General features: G+C 43.6%; 1 protein-coding gene across 1 annotated transcript in view; it reads right to left on the bottom strand.

The window, feature by feature from the left end:
* b3glctb (beta 3-glucosyltransferase b) overlaps nt 1–14,570 on the bottom strand; it is a 49,249-nt gene that overhangs the window by 16,858 nt on the left and 17,821 nt on the right. The window contains exons 9-11 of the mRNA XM_056285331.1: nt 8,689–8,805; nt 6,792–6,861; nt 3,777–3,890 (exon numbers count right to left, since the gene is read on the bottom strand). Of these exons, the coding sequence (XP_056141306.1) occupies nt 3,777–3,890; nt 6,792–6,861; nt 8,689–8,805 (301 nt within the window). The remainder of the gene's footprint in view (nt 1–3,776; nt 3,891–6,791; nt 6,862–8,688; nt 8,806–14,570) is intronic.

Below are 14,570 nucleotides of genomic sequence, written 5' to 3'. Positions count from 1 at the left end.
GATTGATATTATCAAGGGACCTCCATCTTCACATTTTTTTTTTTTTGGAAAAAAATAAGTATGTGAAACAGTAGATAATTTGCAGTGGAATTTTCACAGGACAGACAGTAGATTTGCTAGGGGGAAAAATTACATCCAATCTCTGCAATTATTGTTAATTAAAGGATGTCCCCACATAACAAAAATCCTGTGCGAAAAGACCCCTAATAGGGTTTGGGATAAGGTTTTTCCTTTCACATCCCATCTTTTTTCTTTATGAGCTAGATTTTGAAAGTGATCCTAGATCAGCTATCAGCTATTGGAAGCTTTATAACCACAGGCCAAGGTTAACATTGCTATCACCTGAACTTTTGACATTTCAGTCTTAACCAATAACTTCGAGCTATAGCTTGAATTAATGTTAAGGCAACTGATGTGTACATAATGCAGGCACATGCTCACGCACAGAAAAATTAAAATTTCACTCCGTGCACCTGACCATTATTTATCATCGAGGCAGAACACCTCTTCGACCCCTGTTCTTAGTAAGACACAGCTGTGGACAGCTGAGAAAGGGAGAGCTAGCAGCAAACCTCCCCAACAACCAAGTGAGCAACTGGAGAGCAGATTTGCTCCACTGCTGCAGGACCCTGGATGTCCGTCTGATGACCTGGATAACCTCCCATCTTCACAAAGCTGGGTAAGGACTGACAGTAAATCAGAAAATAAACATCTACAGGGAAAGCTAATGACTGGGCCTCAAGCTCTGATTGTGGATGACTTTGCTGTAAAAGATGTAAGAAGCGTGTCCAGTAAGAACACCAAAACACTCTTGCTTTCCAAAGGATATGGTCTCTGACTTGGCAGAAAGAATCCTTTATATCGTGGCTGCCTATCCAACGGTGAAAAACATCATAGTGCCCAATGATGTTGCGAAGCAACAGTCTGAAGTATTGAAACAAGACATTATTGAACTGTTGAACATGCTCAGCTCATTGAATGCTGATGTGTTTGTCAGTGGCCCTCTACCACCAGTTAAAGGAGGATTTGAGAGATTCAGCAGATTGTTGGCACGGAACGTATGGCTCTCAACTGCAAGTACTGTCCATTTAGTACACTTTATTGACAATTTTAACTTTTTCTTGGATCACAGTCTTCTTTTTAAGGCAAATAGAGTGTGCCTTAACAAGCCAGGAGTAAAATTATTCATTTCTAACCTCACCATCTGTTCCCTCTGTCAAGGACAGGAGGAATCAAAACAAGAAGAAATAACACAATGTGGCAGAAACCTTGAAAGAGAGCCAACTCGGCCCCTGCCTGAAGAGAGCTTTAAAGGATGGGCCCGTTTTTGTATCATTCTGTGGCTTCCCAGTAGTGTTTCTTGTATATTCATGCATACATTACATACTTTATCCAAACAGCTTGTCCTGCTCTCAGGGTTGCAGGGATGCTGGAGCTTATCCCAGCAGTCATTGGGCGGCAAGCAGGGAGACACCCTGGACAGACTGCCAGGCCATCACAGGGCCCCTTATGTATTTAAATTCAAAAATTCAAATTTTCCATCAATTCAAGTTCACCGTCTCCATCTCACTAAGGTGAAACTGGCAAGGATATACCCAAACATTGATCCCACCTGTGATCGATGTAAGACTACCACTGCAAACTGGTTGCACATGTTTTGGTCATGCTCAAGCCTTCAGACGTTTTGGGGAAAGGTCTTTGAATCAAATAGTGACATGTATAATATGATAATTGTACTTCAGCCCATTATTGCCCTGTTTGGATTGAGGCCAGAGGATGCATTGTGGTCGACTGAAATGTACAATGTGGTTGCTTTTACTACTCTGTTAGCTCAACGTCTCATCCCCCTCAATTGGAAGAGCGCGGTGCCACCATCCCATACAAGATGGCTTAAAGAGATTATGTTTTACCCGAAGCTTGAAAAAAATCAAATTTACATTGAAGGGGGATGCAAATAAATTTGAAAGAGTATGGAGGCCTTTTCTTATCTATTATGATAACCTAATATTGTGTAGCAATGATCCAGAGTGTTTTTGTCTCTGGCGGGACATTTAACATGCTGTCTGTATTTTGGCAGTCTGTGGCTGAGGTTTGCTCTGTTAAAATCCCTGAGGATAATGAGTAGGGAGTCTGGATATTTGTGCTCCGTGTTTGTGATTTGATCAGTCAGGTGTTTTAACACCTCTTTAACACAGACCTGGGGTGGGATATAGACACCGACCAGAATAAATGATGAAAACTCCCGCAGTGAATAGAATGATGACTAGAATGGTGAATAGATGGTTTACAGTCAATGAAAAAGGTCTCTAAGTGAGGGCTGCATGATTTCTTCAACACTGTGGCATCAACCTTGGTTTAGGTAGAAGCATATACCGCCACCCCGTTCCCCCTCCCCCAATAACTCCATTCCGCAGTCCGCCTGGAGGAGTTGGGACTGCGGCAGATGACATGTACTGTCCGGTATATTGCTCACTAAGCCAGGTTTCAGTGAAGCACAGGGCGGCAGATCTGGAAAAGTCCAAGTTTTTTCAGACTTTTTTTTTTGTTATGAGTAGAAGTTCATCCATCTTGTTGGCAGGAGAGCCGAAACTCGCCAGGTGAACTGATGGTAGCGTGGTTCTAAATCCCCACTGTCACAATTTAACAAGCGCTCCGGCTCGTTTACCCCTTCGGCGTTCACGTCGGAGTCTGCACCAGCTGAAAGCTCGACAGGACTTTTGTTAAAACGTTCAGTTCAAGTCGGTAAACATCTGTTCAATTTGTCCAGTGGACAGTTGGAGAGTTAAAAATTCTTCTTTGCTGTATGTAATGAGTGAGCGGGTACTGGAAATGAAACAAACAAAAACAGAAAAAGGACAAGAGAGCGCAGAACCGAGGCTACCATCCACCAGCTTGATGACAAGCTTGATGATTCATTTCATTTAGCGTGATGACAAGCTAAATGAAGTAAATAGTGGCCTAAGTGGTACATGTTGAACACGAAAGCTCTTAAACAAAGACATGTGCCACTGTCAGAATATCCGAGTTTCAACTTTCCCTCATCTGTTCTCAAGTTGAGTATCCAATTTCAGCAACTCTGGTACCTTAACAACTCCATCCATCCATTATCCAAACCGCTTATCCTGCTCTCAGGGTCACGGAGATGCTGGAGCCTATCCCAGCAGTCATTGTGCAGCAAGGGGGGGGGACACCCTGGACAGGCCGCCAGGCCATCACAGGGAGGGACACGCACACGCACGCACGCATGCGCACACACACACACACACACACACACACACACGCACAGGGACAATTTAGTACGGCCGATTCACCTGACCTACATGTTTTTGGACTGTGGGAGGAAACCGGAGCACCCGGAGGAAACCCACGCAGACACGGGGAGAACATGCAAACTCCACACAGAGGACGACCCGGGACGACCCCCAAAGTTGGACTACCCCGGGGCTCGAACCCAGAACCTTCTTGCTGTGAGGCGACCACGCTAACCACTGTGCCACCGTGCCGCAACAACTCCCATCTGTTCAAAGTCAGTGATCTGTCTCGCCACCTCATATGAAAGCTTTAGTGCTATGGAGATTCGGCCTTGGCAGCATTTTGATGTTTGGTTTCCTCCAGCAGCAACCCAGGGTCACATTACACAGGGAGTAAGTAAAAATCTGCAATACACCGCAGAGGAAACAGATGGATATGTTTAAACAGCGGGAAAGAAGCCTCATGTAACCTAACTTTATTTTCTAAACGGAAAATCAGGTTGGCGCCGAGGCCGAGCAACTGACCTCTCTCGGTGTTGGGCACCCCCAGATGGATTGTGGGTATGGAGGGATCAGTGACATCACTGCAGTACTCCAAAAAGACAGCATCTTTCTCCCAGGTTGCCTTCACCACAGACACTAGGGGTTGGAAATGAGAGAGAGGATGAGACAGAGAGAGAAAAATGGGGTGGGGGTGGGGGGGGTGAATTTCAAACACCTTTCTTCCTGAACATTACACACACCCGCAGCTCAAGTCACACTTATGAAACCTCATTTTGCTGCCTGTCACACCTGCTAATCACAACCATCTCTCTTTCTCTCACATAATCCTGGAAACGCCACAGGATTTCTATCAGCAAACGAAAAGTGCCGAGTACCTCTGATCTGGGGGCAGTCTGAGAGAGCTCACTCTGTAACTGTAATGTCACAGGTTTGGTTCCAGCAGTAAATCTGTGTGATCCGTTAACAGCTGTGACCTTGTGAGAGACACTACTTTAGTCTAGAATAAGAGTGTGAGGTAAAAATGTCTAAATAATGACTGGGGCTGTTTACACAGCAGGTCTTGATGCACAACTTCATCAAGAGAGCGACAGAGTCACTTTCTGAATGATTTGTGAGTCGCAACCTGAAAAATCTGTGTAGTTACGAGTCAAACTGCCACATATCACACTTTTTCTTTTTTCCCCCAGTTTTCTCCCCAATTGTACTTGGCCAATTACCTTGCTCTTCCGAGCCGTCCCGGTCGCTGTTCCACCCCTTCTGCCGATCCGGGGAGGGCTGCAGACTACCACATGCCTCCGATACATGTGGAGTCGCCAGCTGCTTCTTTTCACCTGACAGAGAGGAGTTTCGCCAGGGGGACGTAGCGCATGGGAGGATCACGCTACCCCCCCTCCCCCGAACAGGCGCCCCGACCGACCAGAGGAGGCGCTAGTGCAGCGACCAGGACACATACCTACATCCGGCTTCCCACTCGCAGATACGGCCAATTGTGTCTGTAGGGATGCCCGACCAAGCCGGAGGTAACACGGGGATTCGAACCGGCGATCCCCGTGTTGGTAGGCAACGGAATAGACCACCACGCCACTCGGATGCCCCCTGATATCCCACTCTTGAGGAATTTTGAATGATGCAGTGGACACGGCTGCGGTTGTTAATTTCTGCATCTGCGACCAAACTCTCGTGTAGGCCTACTCAGGAGGGTTGTTGCAAGTGCAAACCAGAGTCACGGCGTAAGTGCAGGAATCAGATATTGGTCACTTTTAAAAGAAGACGTAACAAGCGGTCAAAAAATGTAAAAAAAAGAAAATCAGATATGAGCAAAAAAATTGAAACAGTGCATCAAAAAATGCGATGTAAATATCACCCAAGTGTTCAGTGTCTAAGCCTTCAAAACAGTCACTTGTCCTTTCATTTTAGTCAACGTGTATTTATCTTGTTCATTTTCAAAGGGGTACTCCTGTGGCAGCTCACGGTCATTGGTTTTGCTCAGTGACATATATCAGAACAGGGGGTTTTTGAATCTAAATGTGGGAGCTACTGATGGGCGTCAGATTAGACCTCATCACTGACAGATTTCCAACTAAAAGGTTTTACGCTAGCTTCCCTGTCATAAGGCACTCTTTCGCCATCACACAAGCTTTCAATCTGATTTTGATGTTTAGTGCTAAAAACGAAAAGCAACCCGTGAATTACGTTCATTTTGAAGCAATCCATGAATGCGAGTTCATTATGACCCCGTTAAAAACAGACAGAAAATTGGGGCTCATTATGCAGATTGCTGCAATTAAGCAGCCTGGTGAGGGGAGGTGGTGAATTTGAATGGGCTGCTTTCACCAGTGTGGCTGAGTAGTCCTGAACTCTTGATTCTCTCTGAAATTACCTGAGGCGCAATACCCAGTTTCAGTTGAAAACCAATTTGCATTCAAATATCCTCAGAACTGGAAGTAAATAAATTGCCTTTACATAGCGCTTTTCTAGCTTCAACAGGCACTTAAAGTGCTGTACAGTCAATGAACGCCTCACATTCCCCCATGCATTCACACACACACACACACACACACACACACACACACACACACACACACACACACACACACACACACACACAGACGGTGGTGTCAACCGTGCAAGGTAACAACCAGCTCATCAGGGGCAGTTAAGGGTTAGGTGTCTCGCTCAAGGACACCTCGAAATTTTTGCAAGGAGGAGCTAAGGATCGAACCGGCAACCCTCCTGTTACCAGATGGCCTGCTCTACCCTCCGAGCCACTGTCGCCTATGAGGCCAAAAAAAAAGAAAAAAAACACTGTCAAAGTCAGCTCATAACTCATAACAGGCAAAAAGTATTCACTACCTAGTCGTCAATTCTGCCCGTTGTTAATATCCCTCCCAAATAAATAAATAAATAAATAAATAAATGAGCTTGTTGAATGTGATCAAACTGCCCCCGTTTGCTTGGTGGACCAGTTAAATAGACGCAGCAGTTATCAGATGAAGGGAAATTGCTGCAGAAACAACTCTTAGCACTTCAGAGTCTTTCCGGCAAGGCCCAGTTGATGTCCATCACTATTGTACATTCCTAAGTATTAAGGATGATCAGCAATTAAAGTGACATTTTTAGGAAAATAATGATTTCGGACTTTTTTCGGTTTCAAGCTCCTGGTAAGCAGGGTTCTAACGGATGTTTTGGTTTGTACATTCTCCTGGAGTACCTTGTGGGTAAGTTACGCTGCAAATGAGGTTCAAAAGTTCCCTTTTCTTCCTCCTCACTTGCAACACACAAGTCTTTGAAAAGTCAGCCGGTCTTGCACCATAAAAACAACTGCATGTACAAACCCCAATTCCAATGAAGTTGGGACGTTGTGTAAAACGTCAATAAAAACAGAATACAGTGATTTGCAAATCCTTTTTCGACCTAGGTCGAAAAGGATTTGCAAATCATTGTATTCTGTTTTTATTCACGTTTTACACAACGTCCCAACTTCACTGGAATTGGGGTTTGTATGCAGAGACAGTATGCCCGGACACATGCACACACCTCGGTCAGAGTGGAACTTCTGGCAAGTTTTCACAGCAACAAAAACATCTTCCTTCTTTATTGGATCCCCCTACAGAAGAGAAGCAGAATGACAACAGCCTTCTGCAAGCGAAAATGTAGTAAAAACTGTATTTGGTCAACGAGCACGCACAAGCATGGGGTGCACACCCCACACAATCACTCTCAGGGACTGAGTATATGCAGTAGAACAAAACAACGCATATGAGGTTCAACTTCAGTCAGGATGGCCAGACATTCTATCGCTTGTTCTGACATTTGGTTGTTCAATTCCCATTTCAGGTGACTTTGATAAATTTTTTACATTTCACCCAATTTGTCTGCTTTGTATTTTTTGCCATGTGAATGAACCCTTAAGAAGCTAATTACAGTCTATTTGTAGTTTCTTTTCCAGTCATCTCTGCTTGACACAGAGGTTATACGGCACACAACACAGACTAGGGGCCTCATGTATCAATCGTTACTATGGGCAAATGTGTTCTTACACACCCATGGTAGTTTTTAGCCCTCAAGATGGTCTGGCAACCAGTAGAAAAGCATGATGGTTTTTTGTAATTCCTTCCTCCTAACATCTATTATCTACCTCTTGCAACGAGCAATCGCCCAGGCCTGCAAAGACATCAGTGTTAGCCAATCGGTGTCTAAATTCAGAGGTTACCCAGGTTCTACACTGGTCTCTGAGACAAACTTCAGGGCTAAAAAAAATCCCATGAGTGTGTAAGAACAAATTTGCCCATAGTAACGACTGATACATGAGGCCCCAGGTCACTATTATCAGCACCAATGAATATCTAAAATAGTACTGTGGTCATTCCTTCTGGCTCACATGGCAAGAAGAAGCTTCTTCATTTCTTATGTGAGCAAGTGGTGGGCCAACTCCATCTTTTTCAAGGAGGCTCAATGGTGCAGGCGGTATTAGGGATGATGAGAGGTTGACCTCATAGGTTGCAACCTAGTGTATGTCCACCAGGGGGCGTTAATGAGGGCTTAAAAGTTTTAGTTTTATTTCGATTTTTTTTAATTGGATTTATTTACCACATCAGTGATCACTGACCTTTACATCTGCACTTCAGAGAGGATTTCTTTCTTTAAATATCCTGTGCTCATTTACCGTGATTCTGGGTGATGATCTGTTTTTGGCCTTTGACGCCATGCTTCAAGAGGTCAAACCAAGCGCCTCGGGAACATGACAGTGGCGCCCAGAAATTTAAGACTCGACAGCTGAACGTGTTATTTTGTACTTCCAGTTTAACTACCAGCAGGGCGTAGTATATTAATCTTATAGTACAATGTCAATGTTGTGTCAGTAGCGTATTTTTTTCCCCCTTAATTCTAATTTGACCAAATATCAGCCTCGGCCGTTCACTTCTGGAGAATTACCATCTCTGCCCGCTTCAAGATGGCTAGGCTCGGATCCAGACTTCTCTCTCACCTGGCCCCACAATGCTAGAACGAACTCCTGTCTTCAGAAATACATACTGTCTCGCTTCATTCGAGAAAAGCCTAAAAACATTCCCTTTCCAGATCTATCTTAATCCAGAGATGGTCGGTAAGTATAACTGTGATGTTATACGTAGTGTGTGATAGCACTCTGTTCTAGACTCTATGCCACACGTTGTCTAGCTAATTCAGAATCTCCTCCTTGCATCACTAGTGGTGATCTATCTGTTGCTTTTTAGTTGCTCTAATATCTGCAGGCTGACATACAAATTATGTCTGCAAATTCATGACTTCCTTTGCAGGCTGCTTTGGGTAAAAGCTAAATGTGAAATAATTGCCCAGTTAGTTCCCTGCAGCTGACCTGAAGCAACAAGTTTAAAGCTTTGCGCCAGTTAAATGTAGATTTAAGTCAATCTAAATAAATTAGGGCTGTACATACACAATTAGGCAGGTAGGCAGTGAAGCTGGTCACACAGGAGTCTCTATGCTGTGTACAGAACTCTGGAACAGCCGTCAGCCTTGGACCATTTCCATCCTCCCAAATAAACAGAGCAATCTGAAAGACAGACAGACAGACAGACAGACAGACAGACAGACGGGAGAGACATTGGCAAAGTGTGTGCGGAAGCCAAGTTCAGGCTTGTTATTTCTGGTTACGCTGCCACAGATATTTCCCCAGTTCTCATAAAAGAAAAACCACAAAATAGGTTGAGAGAATGTAAAATTAATTGTTGGAAATTTGTCAACAGAACATAAAAAAAAAATCATCTGTGCCAAATGCCAAACCCATTTTGAAAAGCTGACATGGCAATTACACTACATGTAGTCGATATGAGGATGGAGTTATCTGCAGTAGCGTACTGTAGGGTTTCAGTCAGGGCCCTCAGTAACGAACTGCCCCCCCCCCCATCTTCAACAACCACAACACACACCACTGTGCACTATAGCAGCTCTATTGCAGCATCACCATCACATCTTCCTTTATGTCGCTCAGCAGCCCGAGCGCACACCACATGGACCAGAAACAACTAGAAGAGTGCACTCAGCAGAGTGCAGACACGTGGCGGCAGCGAGGTGAATAAAGAGAGTTATTTTTGGTTCATCCAGTTCTCCTGTGCTGAGATCAGCAATGAATGATTTGCTGACTTGCGAAATACGATCGACATCTCGTCTACTTGCAGCCCGAAATGAGCACGGTTACTGCCTGGTCTACAGCAACGCTGCGCATGCGTGCTGAAGAGAGGGAGCGGCGACAGTGAGAACAAACGTTTTCCCCATGTTTTTAATCGGCGCATCCACGAGAGATTCTTGATCATGCAGTCGTAACTGCGCACAAAACATTTTAGGCTGAAAGGTCCAGTAGTTTGCGAGATTAGCCGCGGACAGACACACGTGTGACCAAATGCACAATCCCCTCCAGACTACCAGCGGGGACAACAAACAAGTTTCCACAGTTGATGTAGTGTAGCCATGAAATTATCAGTGCAGCACCTTCAATTAAATGTACACACCAACCTGGAGTTGAAGTTCCTCCTCACTTGAGAGACCCATGGCAGCCTTCTTTTGCAAAAATTCATCCAGTTATTTAGTACATTTTCATCCAATCAATCTTTAACAGAGATGACGCTGTAAAAGATTTGCAATTCTCGTGGAAATGTGAGTAAAACAGAGATGATGCTGTTTTACTCACGTTTCCACCAGAATTCCAAATCTTTCACAAAACTAATTTTCCACAACTTTTCCCAAGACCTGGAAATTGTATTTTCAAATGGACAGACCTTTCCGGGGTTTTCATGACCGTATGAACCCTGCAGATGAAATACTGAGCCAGATTGTTATTTTGAATTAGCGTTATGTCATCTTGGGATTTCACGACTGGCTCAGTTTGAGAGGCACACGGACATGCTGGGCACATCACATCACTTCCAGGCACTGGAAGGAGTGCCTGAAGAGATCCATGAAAGAATTGTGTCTGGGAACAGTCCCACTTTACTCAACCTTCTTTCTCTGACCTACTCAAAAAGATATATTATGCCAAAATCTGACTCGATGATGAAGATGATTTATTTCGAACATGTAAATAAGCAGGATATAACATACAGGTAAGCCGTGGCCAATAATCTGAAGTGATCAACAAATCCACGCATCATACTGGGCGAACAAATCTGTGTATGCATCAGATTATTTGTTACATGTTGGAAAAGGAATAGGAAGAAGTATACACTTATCTTTTTTCTACCCCTTCTCACCTACTCTTGTTAATTCAGCATTTCAAACTCAATTCCCACTGTACTGTATAGCTCAAATTCAATTGTGCTGCACAACACAAACTCAACTACTGTGAACAATAGGAGAAAAAAGACTTAAAAAAAAAAGACACAACAACATGGGGTAGGGTGCAATGCAGGCCGGGCGGCAGGCAAAGGCAGGGACCGGGACATGCCGACTTTCTGCATCGCAGACTGGTCCACGAGGACCAACTGGGAGGAGACCCCGGGGTAGACCCAGAACTAGCTGGAGGGACTACATGTCCATTCTGGCCAGGGAATGCCTTGGGATCCCCCAGGAGGAGCTGTAGGGTGTTGCTGGGGAGAGGGATGTCTGGAGTGCCCTACTTAGCTTGCTGCCACCGCCACCCGACCCTGGAGAAGCGGCTGATGATGAAATGAGATGATGAGAGCTCAAAAACACATGAAAGAGGGAAAAAAGAAAAAGAAAAACATATCCTAATGTCATGTACCAAGAATAAACAGATGTAAATCTTATGTATTCTTGGTACATGACATTAGGATATGTTTTTCTTTCTCTTTCTCTCATATGTGTTTTTGATGTTTGTTTTTTTTCTCTTATTGTTCGGAGTAGTTGAGTTTGTATTGTGCAGCACAACTTGCACTGAATTTGACTTGCCTCCATCCGGGTCTTTTCTTTTGCTTCAGAGCTAATAGAGATGACTGATGGTCATTGGTGATACATGTCAAAACTGGATGTTAATAAACATCTTACAGCAGAATGTATACGTAAACAACTGCTGCTTTGGTAACTGAATCAAATATTTGTAGGATTTAGTTCATTTTAGAACTTTTTCTTTGAATATACATGCTCAGCACCTTTAAAAGTGTGAATTACATCACTACTACTACTACTACTACTTTCAGCTGCTCCCACTAGGGGTCGCCACAGCGAATCATTTGTTTCCATTTCTTCCTGTCCTCTGCATCTTACTCTGTCACACCAGCCACCTGCATGTCCTCCCTCACCACATCCATAAACCTCCTCTTTGGCCTTCCTCTTTTCCTCTTCCCTGGCAGCGTCATCTTCAGCATCAGCATCCTTCTCCCAATATACCCAGCATCTCTCCTCCACACATGTCCAAGCCATCTCAATCTTGCCTCTCTTGCTCTGTCTCCAAACCGTCCAACCTGAGCGGTCCCTCTAATATACTCATTGCGAATCCTGTCTTTCTTCATCACTTCCATCACTTCTTCAACTCTGCCACCTTCAGCTCCACCTCCTGTCTTTTCATCAGTGCAACAGTCTCCAAACCATACAACATAGCTGGTCTCACAACCATCTTGTAAACCTTCCCTTTAACTCTTGCTGGTATCCTTCTGTCACAAATCACTCCTGACACTCTTCACAATCCTAAAGTTCTCTTCGGGATAATTGATTCTGTCGTTAATGGCCCCTCCACTTCTCTTTTTGAACCAGATTTTGAGTTGTCTGAAAAATTTCTCACTCATTTTGTAAACAAGGTGGAGAATATTAGGTCCCAGATCCAAACAGGCTCTTTTTGTTCCATTCCCCATGTCAATTCTGCCTCTTTCACCCAATTTCAACCAATTACAATTTCAGTGTCGGAGACTAGTCTCCAATATGAGCTCCTCCTCCTGCATCCCAGACATCATTCCCACTAAGCTACTCAAGGAGGTATTTTCCACTGTCAGCCCCATTATTCTTCAAATTCTTAATAATTCTCTGGCCTCTGGTTCTTTTCCAGACAGTTTTAACCATGCCATCATTCACCCATTGCTGAAGAAACCTAATTTAGACCCCCTGTTCCTAAGTAACTACAGGCCAATCTCCAAATTGTCTTTTTTATCTAAGGTTCTGGAGAGAGTAATTTCTTCTCAGTTGATGTCTTTTATGAACACAAATACTGTTTTTAATAGTTTCCAGTCTGGTTTTAGAGCATTTTATAGTACTGAGACAGCTCTAGTTAAGGTCACTAATGATCTACTGCTGAATGTAGACAGAGGTGACTGCTCAATTTTAGTTCTTTTAGACTTAAGTGATGCCTTTGACATGGCTGATCACAGCATCCTCCTTTATCGCTTAGAGACTTCAGTTGGCATCAAGGGCTCGGCTCTTAACTTATTACACTCTTACCTGACCAACAGAACTTTTTCTGTTGTTCTGGGTAACTCTACCTCCTCAGTGGCTCAGTTGACTTGTGGTGTCCTCAAGGCTCAGTTCTTGGCCCCCTTCTCTTCTCTTTATACATGCTGCCCCTTGGCCAGGTCATTCAAAATAACCATGTGCTCTACCATTTTTATGCTGACGACACTCAGTTATACATGCCACTAAACCCCACTGATCCTAGCACCCTATTAAATCTCACAGCTTGCCTCACCGACATTAAATCTTGGATGTCAAAAAATTTACTTAAATGTAATGATGATAAGTCTGAGGTCATTCTGTTCAGTCCCGAAAATTCCATCAATCCGTTTGCTACTAATCTTGGTGGTCTGTCGAGTAATCTTAAACAGGCTGCAAAATTAGGTCATTTTTATCAATTGCCAATTTGCAAAAAGTTGCACACACTTTTATCTTTTCTCGACTCGACTACTGTAATGCACTTTATTCTGGTATCAGCAAGGACTCACTCCACCATCTGCAGTTGGTACAAAATGCCGCTGCTCAAGTCATTACAGGAACAAGGAGGCATGACCATATCACTCCTGTGCTTGCCTCCCTACACTGGCTCCCTGTTATATTTCGAATCGATTTTAAAATTTTACTGTTCACTTTTAAGGCTTTAAATGGTACTGTTCCTTTATACAATTGTGATTTATTGACTTGGTATGTCCCCCCTCGACCATTAACATCTGCAGATGGAGCCCTGCTAGTTATTCCCAGGTCTCGGTTGGTTACAAAGGGTGATTGGGTTTTTGCTGTTAGAACCCCCACACTATGGAACGCTCTTCCTGCTGAGCTAAGACGAACTACACTACCGTTCAAAAGTTTGGGATCACCCAAACAATTTTGTGTTTTCCATGAAAAGTCACACTTATTCACCACCATATGTTGTGAAATGAATAGAAAATAGAGTCAAGACATTGACAAGGTTAGAAATAATTATTTGTATTTGAAATAAGATTTTTTTTACATCAAACTTTGCTTTCGTCAAAGAATCCTCCATTTGCAGCAATTACAGCATTGCAGACCTTTGGCATTCTAGCTGTTAATTTGTTGAGGTAATCTGGAGAAATTGCACCCCACGCTTCCAGAAGCAGCTCCCACAAGTTGGATTGGTTGGATGGGCACTTCTTTGAGCAGATTGAGTTTCTGGAGCATCACATTTGTGGGGTCAATTAAACGCTCAAAATGGCCAGAAAAAGAGAACTTTCATCTGAAACTCGACAGTCTATTCTTGTTCTTAGAAATGAAGGCTATTCCATGCGAGAAATTGCTAAGAAATTGAAGATTTCCTACACCGGTGTGTACTACTCCCTTCAGAGGACAGCACAAACAGGCTCTAACCAGAGTAGAAAAAGAAGTGGGAGACTGCGTTGCACAACTGAGCAAGAAGATAAGTACATTAGAGTCTCTAGTTTGAGCAACAGACGCCTCACAGGTCCCCAACTGGCATCTTCATTAAATAGTACCTGTTAGAGCCTGTTTGTGCTGTCCTCTGAAGGGAGTAGTACACACCGGTGTAGGAAATCTTCAATTTCTTAGCAATTTCTCGCATGGAATAGCCTTCATTTCTAAGAACAAGAATAGACTGTCGAGTTTCAGATGAAAGTTCTCTTTTTCTGGCCATTTTGAGCGTTTAATTGACCCCACAAATGTGATGCTCCAGAAACTCAATCTGCTCAAAGAAGTGCCCATCCAACCAATCCAACTTGTGGGAGCTGCTTCTGGAAGCGTGGGGTGCAATTTCTCCAGATTACCTCAACAAATTAACAGCTAGAATGCCAAAGGTCTGCAATGCTGTAATTGCTGCAAATGGAGGATTCTTTGACGAAAGCAAAGTTTGATGTAAAAAAAATCTTATTTCAAATACAAATAATTATTTCTAACCTTGTCAATGTCTTGACT

This window comes from Lampris incognitus, chromosome 8 (assembly GCF_029633865.1).
Source record: "Lampris incognitus isolate fLamInc1 chromosome 8, fLamInc1.hap2, whole genome shotgun sequence".
In the NCBI taxonomy this organism is placed as follows: domain Eukaryota; kingdom Metazoa; phylum Chordata; class Actinopteri; order Lampriformes; family Lampridae; genus Lampris; species Lampris incognitus.
This window is presented reverse-complemented; position numbering and strand designations above follow the sequence as displayed.